Raw genomic sequence first — 12,213 nt, 5'->3', positions numbered from 1 at the left:
TATACTAACATATTAATTAATAGTAATAGTTATATAAATTAATTAATAATATATGTGAATTAATTAAAATAATTATATTAGTAATTATTATAATAGTATACTAATTAATTATAATAAAAGTATATTAATTATTGTGATTATTTATCAAAAATTAAAATTATTAATAATTATTGTTAATAATATATTAATATATTAATTAATAGTAATAATTATAATAATTAATTAATTATTGTGATTATTTATTAAATACTAAAATTATTAATAATTATTGTTAACAATATATTTATTTATTTATTAATTATAATAATATATTAATTAATTATAAATGAGGACAATATGAACATTTTTAATTTTGGGGGAGGGTAAAACAGTCACTCCCGAAAATGGGAGACTCATTCCCACCTCCCCCTAGGAATGAGTCTCCCATTGCTCATTCCCAAATTGTGGTGGGTCCCACGATTCCGATTCCGATTCCGATTCCTAAATCTATTTTGCGAGATAAACGTTGTTAATGATTCCGATTCCCTAATCCAGGAAGTAAACGTAACATAAAAGTTATAGTACTTCACTTCCAAACACAACCTATATATTGTCAGCAAAATCAATCAAGGCAAAGGTACTATTAGCAATACAAAGGCACGAAGTGATGGTTCGCCAATGGTACTCGAAACACACAGAACGGGGTTACAATGTAAGCGTATGAATTAGGAACGAACTGGATTCATTGTATGTGTCACATAAGTTCCACGTAGGATGTCATGTCGGCATCTCCTGTTCCACTTGTATGCAGATTCAGATGCTGAGATGCCTCACTCTGTCAGCTTCAAAGTTCTGTTTCTTCAAGCACAGGGCCCCTAAATATTGGTAGCATTAGAAGCTTGCTTCTTAGATATTTAAATATGTTTGCCACAGATGCTTTGTTGGAATCTACCTTATAAATTTATTTCTCCGCTTACAAACCGAACATCAAACTCTGTATATTTTATTCTAGAGATGAAAAATTTTAACCATAAGAGAAGCATAATGCAAAAATCCACAGCTTAATTTATTTATGAAATGAAATACTTAGATTTTAAAGGAAAATTCTTCCCTTTAATCACCACTTGTTTGAAAGCAAAGGATTAGCATCTACAGAAAAAGCAACAGCATTTAAAATGCTCCAGTTGAAGATGAACCAGTTTCAAAATTGCCATCCACAAGATGAATGTCTTCACACTTTTGAGCTCTAATCCCCCCTAATTCAAATGTTACTTCTTTCATAGTAGGTCTCTTCCTCCCATTCAAGTTCAAGCATCTTTTTGCAAGCATAGCAACGGTAATAATCTCTTCTTCCTTGGCTTCCTTAAGAACTTGAGCATCAAGCACATCAAACAAATGGTTCTCTTTCATTGCTCGGAGAAAATACCCTGCTAAACTTTTATCTTCTTCCGTGTCGGTTGAAAGGATAGGTTTTTGTCCAGTTAAAAGCTCAACAAGGACAACTCCAAAACTATAAACATCACTTTTCTCTGTAAATTGACTTGACCCAAAGTACTCTGGATCTAGATATCCAAAAGTTCCTTGTACTCGTGTGGTCAAGTGAGTTTGATCAATCGTGACGGATCTAGAAGCCCCAAAGTCCGAAACTTTTGCTCGAAATTTATCATCCAAAAGTATATTTGCAGACTTGATGTCTCGATGATAAATTGGAATAGAAGTAGTTGAATGCAAATAGGATAGAGCACTTGAAACTTCTACAGCAATGCGTAAACGCATTTCCCATGTGATTGAGAACTCCTCAGTTTGGTCATGTATATATTGATAGAGAGTTCCATTTGGAATAAATTCATACACCAAAAGAGGAACCTCTGTCTCCAAGCAGCACCCGAACAATTTAACAACATTTCTGTGGTTAATTTGAGTTAAAATTACCACCTCATTGATGAATTGCTCAATATTACTCTCATCCACTAATTTGGATTTTTTCACAGCCGCAATTCTTCCATCTGTCAACATTCCCTTGTACACTGTGCCTTGGCCTCCTTGACCAAGGATTCGATTGGTATTGAAGTTGTCAGTAGCCATTTCCAATTCCATTGAAGTAAACAATTTTGTTTTCTCGGTATTACCTTCATTTGATGACGATTGTTGTTGCAATAATAAACCACCATTTCTTTTAAAGAACTTCTGTTTGTGCTTGATTACTCTTCTTCTTTTAACGAACTTGCACAACCACCATATTCCGATTAGTAGGAACAACATTCCAAGCCCACTATTGCAACCTGCAACGCTCCAGGACAAGAATATTTAATACGCGTTCGGCGATTTATGGCAAGGAACTGTTTAGTCTGTTAAGAGTAGGAGATCATAAATGTATATGCTATTGCAAATTTCAGGTGCAGAACGTTTTTGCGTTTGTGAGCCCATATATATACGGTAATTAAAAATCAGTTAATTCTGTCGACAAAATCTGCAAATTCCAATACATACCTATAATAATGAATTTGACATGAGAATTTTTGTGCATAATTTGAAGAAGTTCATATCAACTTGTCCTACGATTTTGGGCGCAGATACTTGAGTTGGGATCTGAAAAGTAACCTTTGGGACATCCTGAGGAGTAATTGTAGGGGCTTGTGATATTATAGAACAAGAAACCTAAACAAACCCAAAAGATGAAATAGAATATCAAAATAAATTATGGCTATATATAAATCTTTCCTTTTTTACATATGCGAATTCTGCAATTACTTTCACTAATTTTGTGTTAGATACGTAGTTGGTTCAAGGAAATGTAGTATTCACTTCATATATGAAATTAATTTAATTAGTATTCGAAATTGTACCTGAGCAATATCCATGGTGGTGTCGGTCAAAGCTTGTTTCCCTAAAGCAAATGCAAAGGTAGCCTGAGCTTAATTGTATTAAACATCTATTGTCCTTGTTACAAGTAGTTTTCGAATTATATTCTTCATAACAATATCCTTTATACTCAAGCCACTCCAACAGTGCAGGAACTTGTTCATGATCTTTCAAAACGTGAGGATTCTTCAGGTACCCGGAGGTGATCCAATAATCTTCAACAATGGAAACAGAGTGACATTCCTGAGGAATACTTTTAGAATAAAAATTAGATATTTGTGCATTGAAAACCTCAGTAATATTTTGAGGAAAGGCGCATAGGAAATCGTAGCAACCAGGGTTAAGAGCAGGATCACAAGTGATAATCGAAAGGCACCCACCAAAAACGGATGAATCATTCTGTCGCTTAATAATCGTAGAATAGTTGTTGCAACCTATGGCAGTGAATCTATTGCGCGACCGGGAAAATGTAAAAGGGCTACCTGATAGACTGACCCCTTTATCACTGCTTGTCAGGTTACTGATCTTCAAAGAAATTACAGGAATGTATACCCTAATCATGTATACATAAAAAGAAGTAGATGAATCATAAACAGTATAAACATGACTGTCCAATACTTGCAGGTTGTTGATGCTCGCAAGAAAAGCTTTTGGGGAGCCAGAGGAGTAATCGCAGAATACTTCAAAACTGTTATCAAAGTAGCAACCGTCTCCGATTCCGAAGGGGTAACTGATAGTGACATTGCCACAATCATATTGGCATAAATCTTTTGATGCTTTGATTGGCCATACTAGCAAAATCATCAATTGCAGCAACACCAGATAATGATGAACAACCATTCTCAATATTTTTACTTGGAAGAATGAAGATTTAACAGAGCAATTGCATGCGTTGATCTTTAATTAAATTCCTTCTAGGTTCCTTTTAGCTTTTATCCCAATACAATGAAAGTCCTGCAAGTCAACTTGACTTTTAATTAACCCTGGCCCTCTCAAGTCTACAAGTTGTTCTCTCCTCCGTGTATATATATATATTTTTTATTTTATTTTATTGTTTTGCTGTGGTGATGGGAAATTGGCGACGTGGCAGCTACAAGTAGCAGCGTGGAGTTCCGGTTGGTTCGAGACTGCAGTGGTTGGAAAAACGGAGTTGAAAAATAGATTTGAGAGTTTAGATGTTTGAAAATGTGGTGGCTGTGTAATTCAGGCACGTTGATGGATCAAAACTAGTGTTTGAATTTCAGCTGGTGGCAGAAAGGGTCTTAGCAGAGAGAAAGAAAGAGTTTTTGATTTACCTCTTACGATGGTTATCTCTGTATATCTTTTTTAACCAATCATGATTGTGTCCCACCAATTAAGTCCCAATTTGAGTCCCAACTATCATATATCATTTATCTATTGAATAATAAATTTTATAGCTGATAAAATAAATATTCTACAATCCCCTGAATGAATGCCACATCCATTGGTACTCAAGTTGGAATGCTCTAGCATTACTTTTTTTATAACATAAGAGTTGAATATCAATTTATAATTTGGAGAGTTGAAAATACAGAATTGGAACGTAATTTTAAACAGACTTTTCTTTCAAATGACTTTTCAAGTGGTACCCAAGCCTCCATGTGAAGGGCGTCTAGTGGTAAGGTACTGTGGGAGGTAGTGCGGGCATAATCGTGGGTGAGTTTATCTCTAGTAAAATATAAAAGTTCATGGGTTTAAGCCATACTCAAAATCTAACTAATGAGTTGAGGATTGTTCTAACTTTATATATTTGACCTAAGAGATTCAATCACAAATGATATAAGGGTATTTTATCTATCAGTTTGTAATCAGATAAAAAGATTTTTAACCCATGAAATACAAGAAAGCGCATTGATCTTTATTTCCTCCCATCTTCCTCTCGATTTTATTTCACTACCGGGAAAGTTCTGCATAACAATAAGCCAACAATTACAACATGCCACTCTGGAGTTTATTTAACGTTGGCCCTCTTAAGTGCTCAAGTTGTTCTCTGCTATTTACTTGAGATATTAGGTCACATAGTGCTAAAGTTCTTGCACATCAGTATTTAATAGACTGAGAGATCATATCATCTTGCATTTATAAACTTCAACTACGAAATTAATTTCAACAGATTTTTCCTTCATCTCCTCCATTTGCGCCGCATCCCCTTTTTTTGGTGTGGGGGGGGGGGGGGGGAAGATGCAGCGCATTCAATGAAATAGTGGAAAATTTGTTTGAAATGACTTGGAAGTGTTTAATTACAAATGATGGTGCCCAAAGAAACTGTAACGATGCAAGAGAATGAAAATATCGGAAAAGTCTTAACAATCTTATTTATGAAATACAAACAGTTTCAAGGCCATTCTTCTCTTTGTCACCATTTGTTTGAAATTAAAGGGTCGGCATCCACAGAAACTGAGACACTATTTAAAGTTGACCCACTAGAAGATGAATCCCTTTCGAAATCATGTCCAGTAATGTCACCATCCACAAAATCAGTCTTTTCACAATTTTGCTGCAAAATGGAAGTTCCAATTGATTCTCTTATACCCCGTAATTCAAATGCCACTTCTTTCATCGTAGGTCTTTTCTTCCCATTCAAGTTCAAGCATCTTTTTGCGAGTGTAGCAACAGTAATAATTTCTACTTTCTCAGCTTCCTTGAGAACTCGATCATCAAGGACTTCAAATAGACAGTTCTCTTTCATTGCTTGGATAAAATATCTTGCTAAACTTTTATCTTCTTCAGCTTCAGTTAAACGGATAGGTTTTTGTCCAGTTAGAAGCTCAACAAGAACTACTCCAAAACTATAAACATCACTTTTCTCAGTAAAATGACTTGACCGAAAGTATTCTGGATCTAGATATCCAAAACTTCCTTGTACTTGAGTGGTCAAGTGAGTTTGATCAATTGTGATAGATCTAGAAGCCCCAAAATCTGAAACTTTAGCTTGATATTTATCGTCCAAAAGTATGTTTGCAGACTTGATGTCTCGATGATAAATAGGAATAGATGCTGCTGAATGCAGATAAGATAGAGCACCTGAAACTTCAACAGCAATGCGTAAACGCATTTCCCATGTGATTGGAAACTCTTCAGATTGGTAGTGTATGTATTGATCGAGGCTTCCATTTGGAATAAATTCATACACCAAAAGAGGAACTTCTGTCTCCAAGCAACATCCCAACAACTTAACAACATTTCTGTGATTAATTTGAGACAAAATTACTACCTCATTGATGAATTGCTCGAGATTACTCTCATCCAATATTTTAGATTTTTTTACAGCCACAATACCTCCATCTGCTAACATTCCTTTGTATACAATGCCTTGGCCTCCTTGACCAAGGATTCGATTGGCATTGTAGTTGTCGGTGGCCTTCTCCAAATCTTTTGAAGTAAATAACTTCATTTTCTCAATATTACCTTCATTGGAAGACAATTCTTGTTGCAATAATAAACCACCATTTTTTTTAAAGAACTTACGCTTAAACTTGATTTCCCTTCTTCTTTTTACAAACTTGTACAACCACCATATTCCAATGAGTAGAAAGAATAACGCAAGCCCACCACCGCAGCCTGCGGCTCTCGAGGACAATAATGAAAGATATCATCAAATGAACGAATGAACACTTAGTATTTTCATTTGAAATATATGTTAAAAAACATTATTAATTTGTTATGATGTAAAATAAAGGATCGATATGCATACCTATAACAATGAATTTAACCCGAGATTTGTTGAAAACTTTAATGCAACCATATGAGAGACGATTATAACCGTCAGGACAATTGGAGCAATTGTAGCCGCTCGAGATATTACAGATCAAGTCGCCTGCCCAGAAAATAATGAATAAAAATAAATAAATCAAAGAGAAGATCAAACTAAATCATGGCTACAACTAAAAAAAACTCCACCATTTTTGTCTTTAATTTTCTGTTTACATAGACAGTTACAGTAATTGGAAGACTTTACTCATTTGCAAGTAATCCGATGGATATTTTAAAAATCAATAATTTCAATCATCTATTGGATGATAAATTTTACAACACTTTTCTGATCATCTTACCATCCAACAGAGGAATGTTACATCATTTGACATTTAACTCTTGCTAGTAAAGTCTAGGTGCTCCAATAGCATTTTCCGTTTCTCATTCACGCTTATTGCTAATATTTATACGGAAATAGCATCTATTCATAATGCTCGTGGAGCACCAAGAATTTTCCCTTTTCTTCTTGTCGTCCGGATATTTTCTTTGAAAAAAATAAAATTACTCTTTAACTCATAATCCAATCTGTACCTGAGCAGTATCCTTTCTCTAGGTCGTAGCCAGAAGAGCAAAGACAAAAATGGCCTGAGCTTAATTGTGTTAAACAACCTTTTTTATCCGAATTACAAAAAATAGAATATGAGTTATTCCCTTCAAAACAACTGCCTATCTTTTCTCCCCACTTCAACACTGCAGGAACTTCTCGTTGATCTTCCAAGTCAAGAGGATCTTCAAGGTACTTGCTGTTGACCCAATGTTCATCAACCAGGAAAACAGACTGACATTTTTGAGGAATACTTTGAGAAAACAAGTATGATGTATTTACATTCAAAAGATGAGTAATATTTCGAGGAAGGGGGCATAGGAAATCATAGCAAGCAGGGTAGAGTGTAGGATCACAAGTACAAATCGACAGACACCCATCAAACAAAGATGAATCGTTCCCTTGGTGATATCTCATGTTGCAGCCTATGGCAGCGAATTTATTGTCAGACGAAAAGGCGAAAGGGGTACCTGATAAGTTGACGCTTTTAAGAATATTGCTTGTTCGCTTACTACTGCTGTTTAAAGAAATTGTAGGAACGTTGACTCTAACCGCGGGCCTTGAATCATAAGAAAGAGTATCCAATAATTCTAGCCTGTTGACGCCAGGAAGAAAAGATTTGGGAGAGCCAGAAGAGTGATCGCAGATAACTTCGTAACCCTTGTCAAAGTAGCACCCTTCTCCGATTCCGAAGGGGTAGCTGATGCTGACATTTCCACATTCAGTTGGACAGGGGAATCTTTCTGAGGCTTTGATCGGCCTGAGATGCAAAACAATAATCTGCAACAACACCAGACAAAGATGCACAGCCATTCGCCGCTTAAACTCAGTTTTCTTTAGTTCGGAAAGTGCATGTATTAGCTCCTATATTAATTCAGAAACTTTTCCCACCGACAAGAGAGTCCTGCATCTTAAAGCCAGAGATTAATTTCAGATTGCCAATCTTGACTTTTAATTACTCTGGGCCCTCTCAAGTCTTCTCCAAAGTCCAAAGACCATTATCACATTCCAGTATTTGGTCACATCGACAAGACGATGAGTAGATCTTCAATTTAATAAATTCAGAGTCATGTATGTGTATGTATCATATCACCATTCCTCAACTTTAATTTAAAATTAATTTCAACAGATTTTTTTCCCTTCATCTCATATGACGGATTGGTGAAATGATATTGGATTCAGTTAAGTTCAGAATATAATATTTCATCATTATATAATTTAATTAAGACATGAAATGAAGCCATAGTCTTATTGGAATAAAATATAGATTGAGTAGCTTCATTTGGATGAAACAAAATGTAGCTTTAAAATATATATATATATTTTAATCTTTGGTAAATATTCCTTTAGTCTCTAAGATTTGATTGAATTACACAATTACTCGTTATATTTTTAAAATTATCTATGATCTAAATTATATAACAAAAATTAACTGTGGCTTAAAAAATAACAAAAATTAACTCCGCTGCCAAGATTTGAAACCTAGATTTTAAGCTAGAAAGGTTGCAAATTTGCTCATGTGCTATAGAGGAGGATTTGATAATGATACTTAAAGTAGATTATATTTATATAACAAATTCGAAATTTGAGTTTTTGGAAGTTTCAATCGGTTCAAAAATTAATTTTGTCTGAAATCTGATAATAAATATTCATTATATATTTTTTAGGTCAGTTTTGTTTAATTCTCCATAGTCCTCAATAAGTGAGAAAAAAAGAGGCAATAGTTGATTTCCAATAACATTACTGACCTACATAAACATGAAAATAAAATGGGCCATTGGGGGCCAATCCCCAACGTGATAAGGAATAAAAAATAAAACAATTTTATGAAATAATTAAAGTTTTATAGACCTTATACCCAGCATCTGTCAACCCTCTTTTTTCTCACCATCAGGAGTCCTGCAAGCTAATAAGTTGGTCTTGACTTTGAATTAACGCTGGCCCTCTCTCAAGTCTTCAAGTTGTTTTCTTCTACACGTTCAAAAACAGTTGACAGCAATTGAATACGCAAAAGGCTTAATTGCAAGAAAGATTGATGCGGTCCCAGTCAGTAGCTAGCTACAATCGATCAATAAAATTAAAATGTTCTTCTTTGGATGAGAACAACAACCACAAGACAAAGAGTTTGAATAATTTTCTGCCTAATTCTTTATTCCTCACTGGAGCTTATTAATAGTTCTAAGGGTGTGTTTGGTGCACCGCACTGGACTGTATTATATTGTATTGGACTGTATTATTTTAGAATGGTATGTATTAAATTGACCTGTTGTTTAAATTATACAGGGTTTGGTGCTGAGCTGTATTGTATTATTATCAATTATCCTGTGTTTGGCATATAACATGTACTGGATTGTTTTAATGTTTGTTAAAAGTAAATGATTTAAGTAAATAACTAACCTTGTTATATTAAGTATTATAATCCTTGGAATATGGAATAATTTTTTAATGCTAAAAAGGATATATATATATATATATATATATATAAAGAAAATACTCATATACAAATTTAATATTTTTATATTTGTTTCGAGATTTATGTAACTATAAGTTTCAAAAAATTTCGACACATAATTTTTTTACACATTTCCTGTGAAAATTAATCAAAAATAATAATTCTAATCAAATTACACAAATAAAGCATATGATTTTCCTTCATAGGGGAATTTTCAACCTTAATATAATCATTCAAAAGTTTACAAAAATTTGTTGAAATTAATAATACAATATTACAACATTACTATACCAAAATATCAGGTTGTGTGAAGTACACACCTGCACCCACATGCTATAACTATACCAAAATATGGGGTTGTGTTTAGTACGGACATATTTTCTATACCAAAAAATTATTGGCTTTAAAACATCACAACCATTTTAAGCAACATATCAACCTTGTGCTCTATACAAGAGCATATGAACAAATGTTACCTTACGCTCACCTCTCGAGGACTTGAAAACTGAAATATTATGGGGTTCTTTTAGAATTAGCTCTAAGGCTAGAAGTTCTTCTTCAACAGAAAGTCTCATAGTTGCAAGTTCATCAGAAATGTCAAAACGATCTTCTTTGTTATCGAACATGCGTTGAGCTATTGTATTCATGTTTTCAAATGATTGGCTGATAAGATTAGCAATCTTATCAATGCCAGCCTGCAAGTCACCCTCTGATCTAGATCTCTTCCTACTTGGTGGTTGTGAGTGAGCTCGAGCAGTGTGTTGAGAACTTGAAGGTGGTGTAGCCGATATTGAAGAACATCCATCATCCATTTCATTATCATCATCGCGAATTTCTTCTTGATTTGCTTCGTCTTCCATGTCAGCGGGAGTTTGAGCTCCATGTCCAGTAGCACGATCCTTTCCAAATATGTTTGCCAATCTTTTATAAAGTGGGAATGGCTTGCCTCTCCAGTTTCTTACAGCATTATGAGACTACAAATATTTAATCAAAATGTAGTTAGATACAGTACATAATAAAAAATAATAAAGGTCAATATAATAAATAGTAAAAAATTTAATAAACTTGGACATAACAATTGCTAAATGACTATCAATCTCCAAAAAGAAAATTTCAAAAACTCGCAAATGAGAGTAAATAAATTCAAAACTTTTAAAAATTTCTCTAACTTGCACATATGAATTCCAAACTTCATCACTATCAACCTCTACACATTTTTTTACATCATTCCATCCAAAACCGCTCGTGTTCAACATATCAAACATCAACCCATATTGTTTCTTCCATTTCCTAATCTTGGAGTCAATATGAGGAGAAGCCTTCAAACCACAATTTGGTAACTTTTGATTTATTACCTTTTCAAGATGTATAAATGTACCAGATTTGAATCCATTATCAGCACGACCACCGCTTACAACCACTGCATCTAGTGCTTCCAACAGTGCTTCTTCTTCGACATATGTCCATGCTCGCCTTGTACCTACCTTGTTTCCAATGGTGTGGCTTGCACCTCCATCCTCCTCCATTCCTATATGTTGAATTTGATTATATTTTTTGATATATAATTTAAACTGTAAAATTATGAGCTGCATATTAAATCATTACCATAATTCTTAACTAAAAATATTAACAAAATATTTCATATTTAAATTGACAGATAAACAAATCACAGAGTACCACATAAACCTCTTTTGCCTTAATCATCTTTAATCTTGAATATTAAAGTGCTAGAAATCTTTATCTTAATTATTCCCTAGTGATACAACAATTAATATATCTATACTTATCATAGTCAACACGCAATATAAGCCCAGACATGCAGCAACAGCATTACAACAAGTCGTCACTCCTGTCTCTTTAAGCAAACTTTTTTATAACACTTTTTTACTCGCTTTTTTCACAAGCTCCTCCTCCTCCTCCTCTCTCTCTCTCTCTCTCTCTTTCTACCCCTTCACTCCTTCAGAAACATAGCCAAAAAAAAAAAAGGCCAGACATAAGCCGTATGGCTTTTTTATTTTATTTTATAGGAACTTGGGAGCAAGACCAAATTTCCTTTGAAATTTATATGGATCTAGTTAATATTTGAATGGTTAATAAAGATTTGTTAAAGTTAAGTGCTAAAATTGAAATATAAGTGTGCAACCCAAGAGGGAGGTGAATTGAAAATTTAAAAATTAACCAAGCAAATCCACACAACAAGCAATCTAATGTCTTAACAACAATTGAAAATAATAAGTTCAATAATAGCACAATAATTAAAGAGTAAGGGAGAAGAGAAACAAACACACGAATTTTTACGTGGTTCGGCAATCCCCGCCTACGTCCACCTTTCCAAGCGATCCAAGGTTGAGGATTTCACTATCCAAGCCTTTCCAAGGCTTCAACGATTACAATTGACTTCGAGGTGTCAATAAACCTTTACAACAAAGAGATTATCTCCCAATCTCTTCACTCAAGTGTCTCACACACTCAAACTCTTACAAATGAATTGAAGAAATGAAAGATACAATGAAACTCACTCAATGAGTAGATATTCAAAGATGAAGAACAATGAATGATTCAATGATTTTGTGTTTTGCAAGTTTTAAGCTCAAGATATCAC

The 12,213-nt window shown here is 34.1% G+C and overlaps 4 protein-coding genes across 4 annotated transcripts; all 4 read right to left on the bottom strand.

Annotated features, from left to right (window-relative positions):
- Positions 1-1,021: 1,021 nt before the first annotated feature.
- LOC107174575 (putative wall-associated receptor kinase-like 11) lies at positions 1,022-2,974 on the bottom strand. Its single transcript, XM_052438826.1, has 3 exons — positions 2,826-2,974; positions 2,470-2,637; positions 1,022-2,261 (listed from the first exon to the last, which is right to left on the bottom strand). The coding sequence occupies exons 2-3, from the start codon at positions 2,504-2,506 to the stop codon at positions 1,150-1,152; spliced, it is 1,149 nt and encodes a 382-aa protein (XP_052294786.1). The 5' UTR covers positions 2,507-2,637; positions 2,826-2,974; the 3' UTR covers positions 1,022-1,149.
- Positions 2,691-3,681, bottom strand: LOC127901459 (wall-associated receptor kinase 3-like). The gene has a single exon (XM_052438827.1). The coding sequence runs from the start codon at positions 3,679-3,681 to the stop codon at positions 2,803-2,805; it is 879 nt and encodes a 292-aa protein (XP_052294787.1). The 3' UTR covers positions 2,691-2,802.
- A 1,372-nt stretch (positions 3,682-5,053) lies between these two features.
- LOC112496208 (wall-associated receptor kinase-like 2) lies at positions 5,054-8,182 on the bottom strand. Its single transcript, XM_052438825.1, has 3 exons — positions 7,147-8,182; positions 6,557-6,679; positions 5,054-6,423 (listed from the first exon to the last, which is right to left on the bottom strand). Exons 1-3 carry the CDS (start codon positions 7,970-7,972, stop codon positions 5,219-5,221), a joined length of 2,154 nt encoding a protein of 717 aa, XP_052294785.1. The 5' UTR covers positions 7,973-8,182; the 3' UTR covers positions 5,054-5,218.
- A 1,863-nt stretch (positions 8,183-10,045) lies between these two features.
- Positions 10,046-11,137, bottom strand: LOC127900626 (uncharacterized). Its single transcript, XM_052435794.1, has 2 exons — positions 10,781-11,137; positions 10,046-10,585 (listed from the first exon to the last, which is right to left on the bottom strand). The coding sequence occupies exons 1-2, from the start codon at positions 11,135-11,137 to the stop codon at positions 10,046-10,048; spliced, it is 897 nt and encodes a 298-aa protein (XP_052291754.1).
- Between the last annotated feature and the right edge of the window lie 1,076 nt (positions 11,138-12,213).

The sequence above is a fragment of the Citrus sinensis genome, chromosome 3 (assembly GCF_022201045.2).
Source record: "Citrus sinensis cultivar Valencia sweet orange chromosome 3, DVS_A1.0, whole genome shotgun sequence".
Taxonomy (NCBI): Eukaryota; Viridiplantae; Streptophyta; class Magnoliopsida; order Sapindales; family Rutaceae; genus Citrus; species Citrus sinensis.
Note: the sequence above shows the minus strand (reverse complement) of the source record. Positions and strands in the feature narration are given on the sequence as shown.

Excerpts from the sequence above, each read along its gene's own strand:
- LOC127901459 (XM_052438827.1), bottom strand. The coding sequence starts at position 3,681 with ATGGTTGTTCATCATTATCTGGTGTTGCTGCAATTGATGATTTTGCTA.
- LOC107174575 (XM_052438826.1), bottom strand. The coding sequence starts at position 2,506 with ATGCACAAAAATTCTCATGTCAAATTCATTATTATAG. Across the intron at positions 2,262-2,469 it reads TGTCAAATTCATTATTATAG|GTTGCAATAGTGGGCTTGGA; the intron begins GTATGTATTGGA and ends GGAGCGTTGCAG.
- LOC112496208 (XM_052438825.1), bottom strand. The coding sequence starts at position 7,972 with ATGGCTGTGCATCTTTGTCTGGTGTTGTTGCAGATTATTGTTTTGCAT. Across the intron at positions 6,680-7,146 it reads AGAGAAAGGATACTGCTCAG|GCGACTTGATCTGTAATATC; the intron begins GTACAGATTGGA and ends TTTTCTGGGCAG. Across the intron at positions 6,424-6,556 it reads GGTTAAATTCATTGTTATAG|GCTGCGGTGGTGGGCTTGCG; the intron begins GTATGCATATCG and ends CGAGAGCCGCAG.
- LOC127900626 (XM_052435794.1), bottom strand. The coding sequence starts at position 11,137 with ATGGAGGAGGATGGAGGTGCAAGCCACACCATTGGAAACAAGGTAGGT. Across the intron at positions 10,586-10,780 it reads TTTGGAATTCATATGTGCAA|TCTCATAATGCTGTAAGAAA; the intron begins GTTAGAGAAATT and ends AAATATTTGTAG.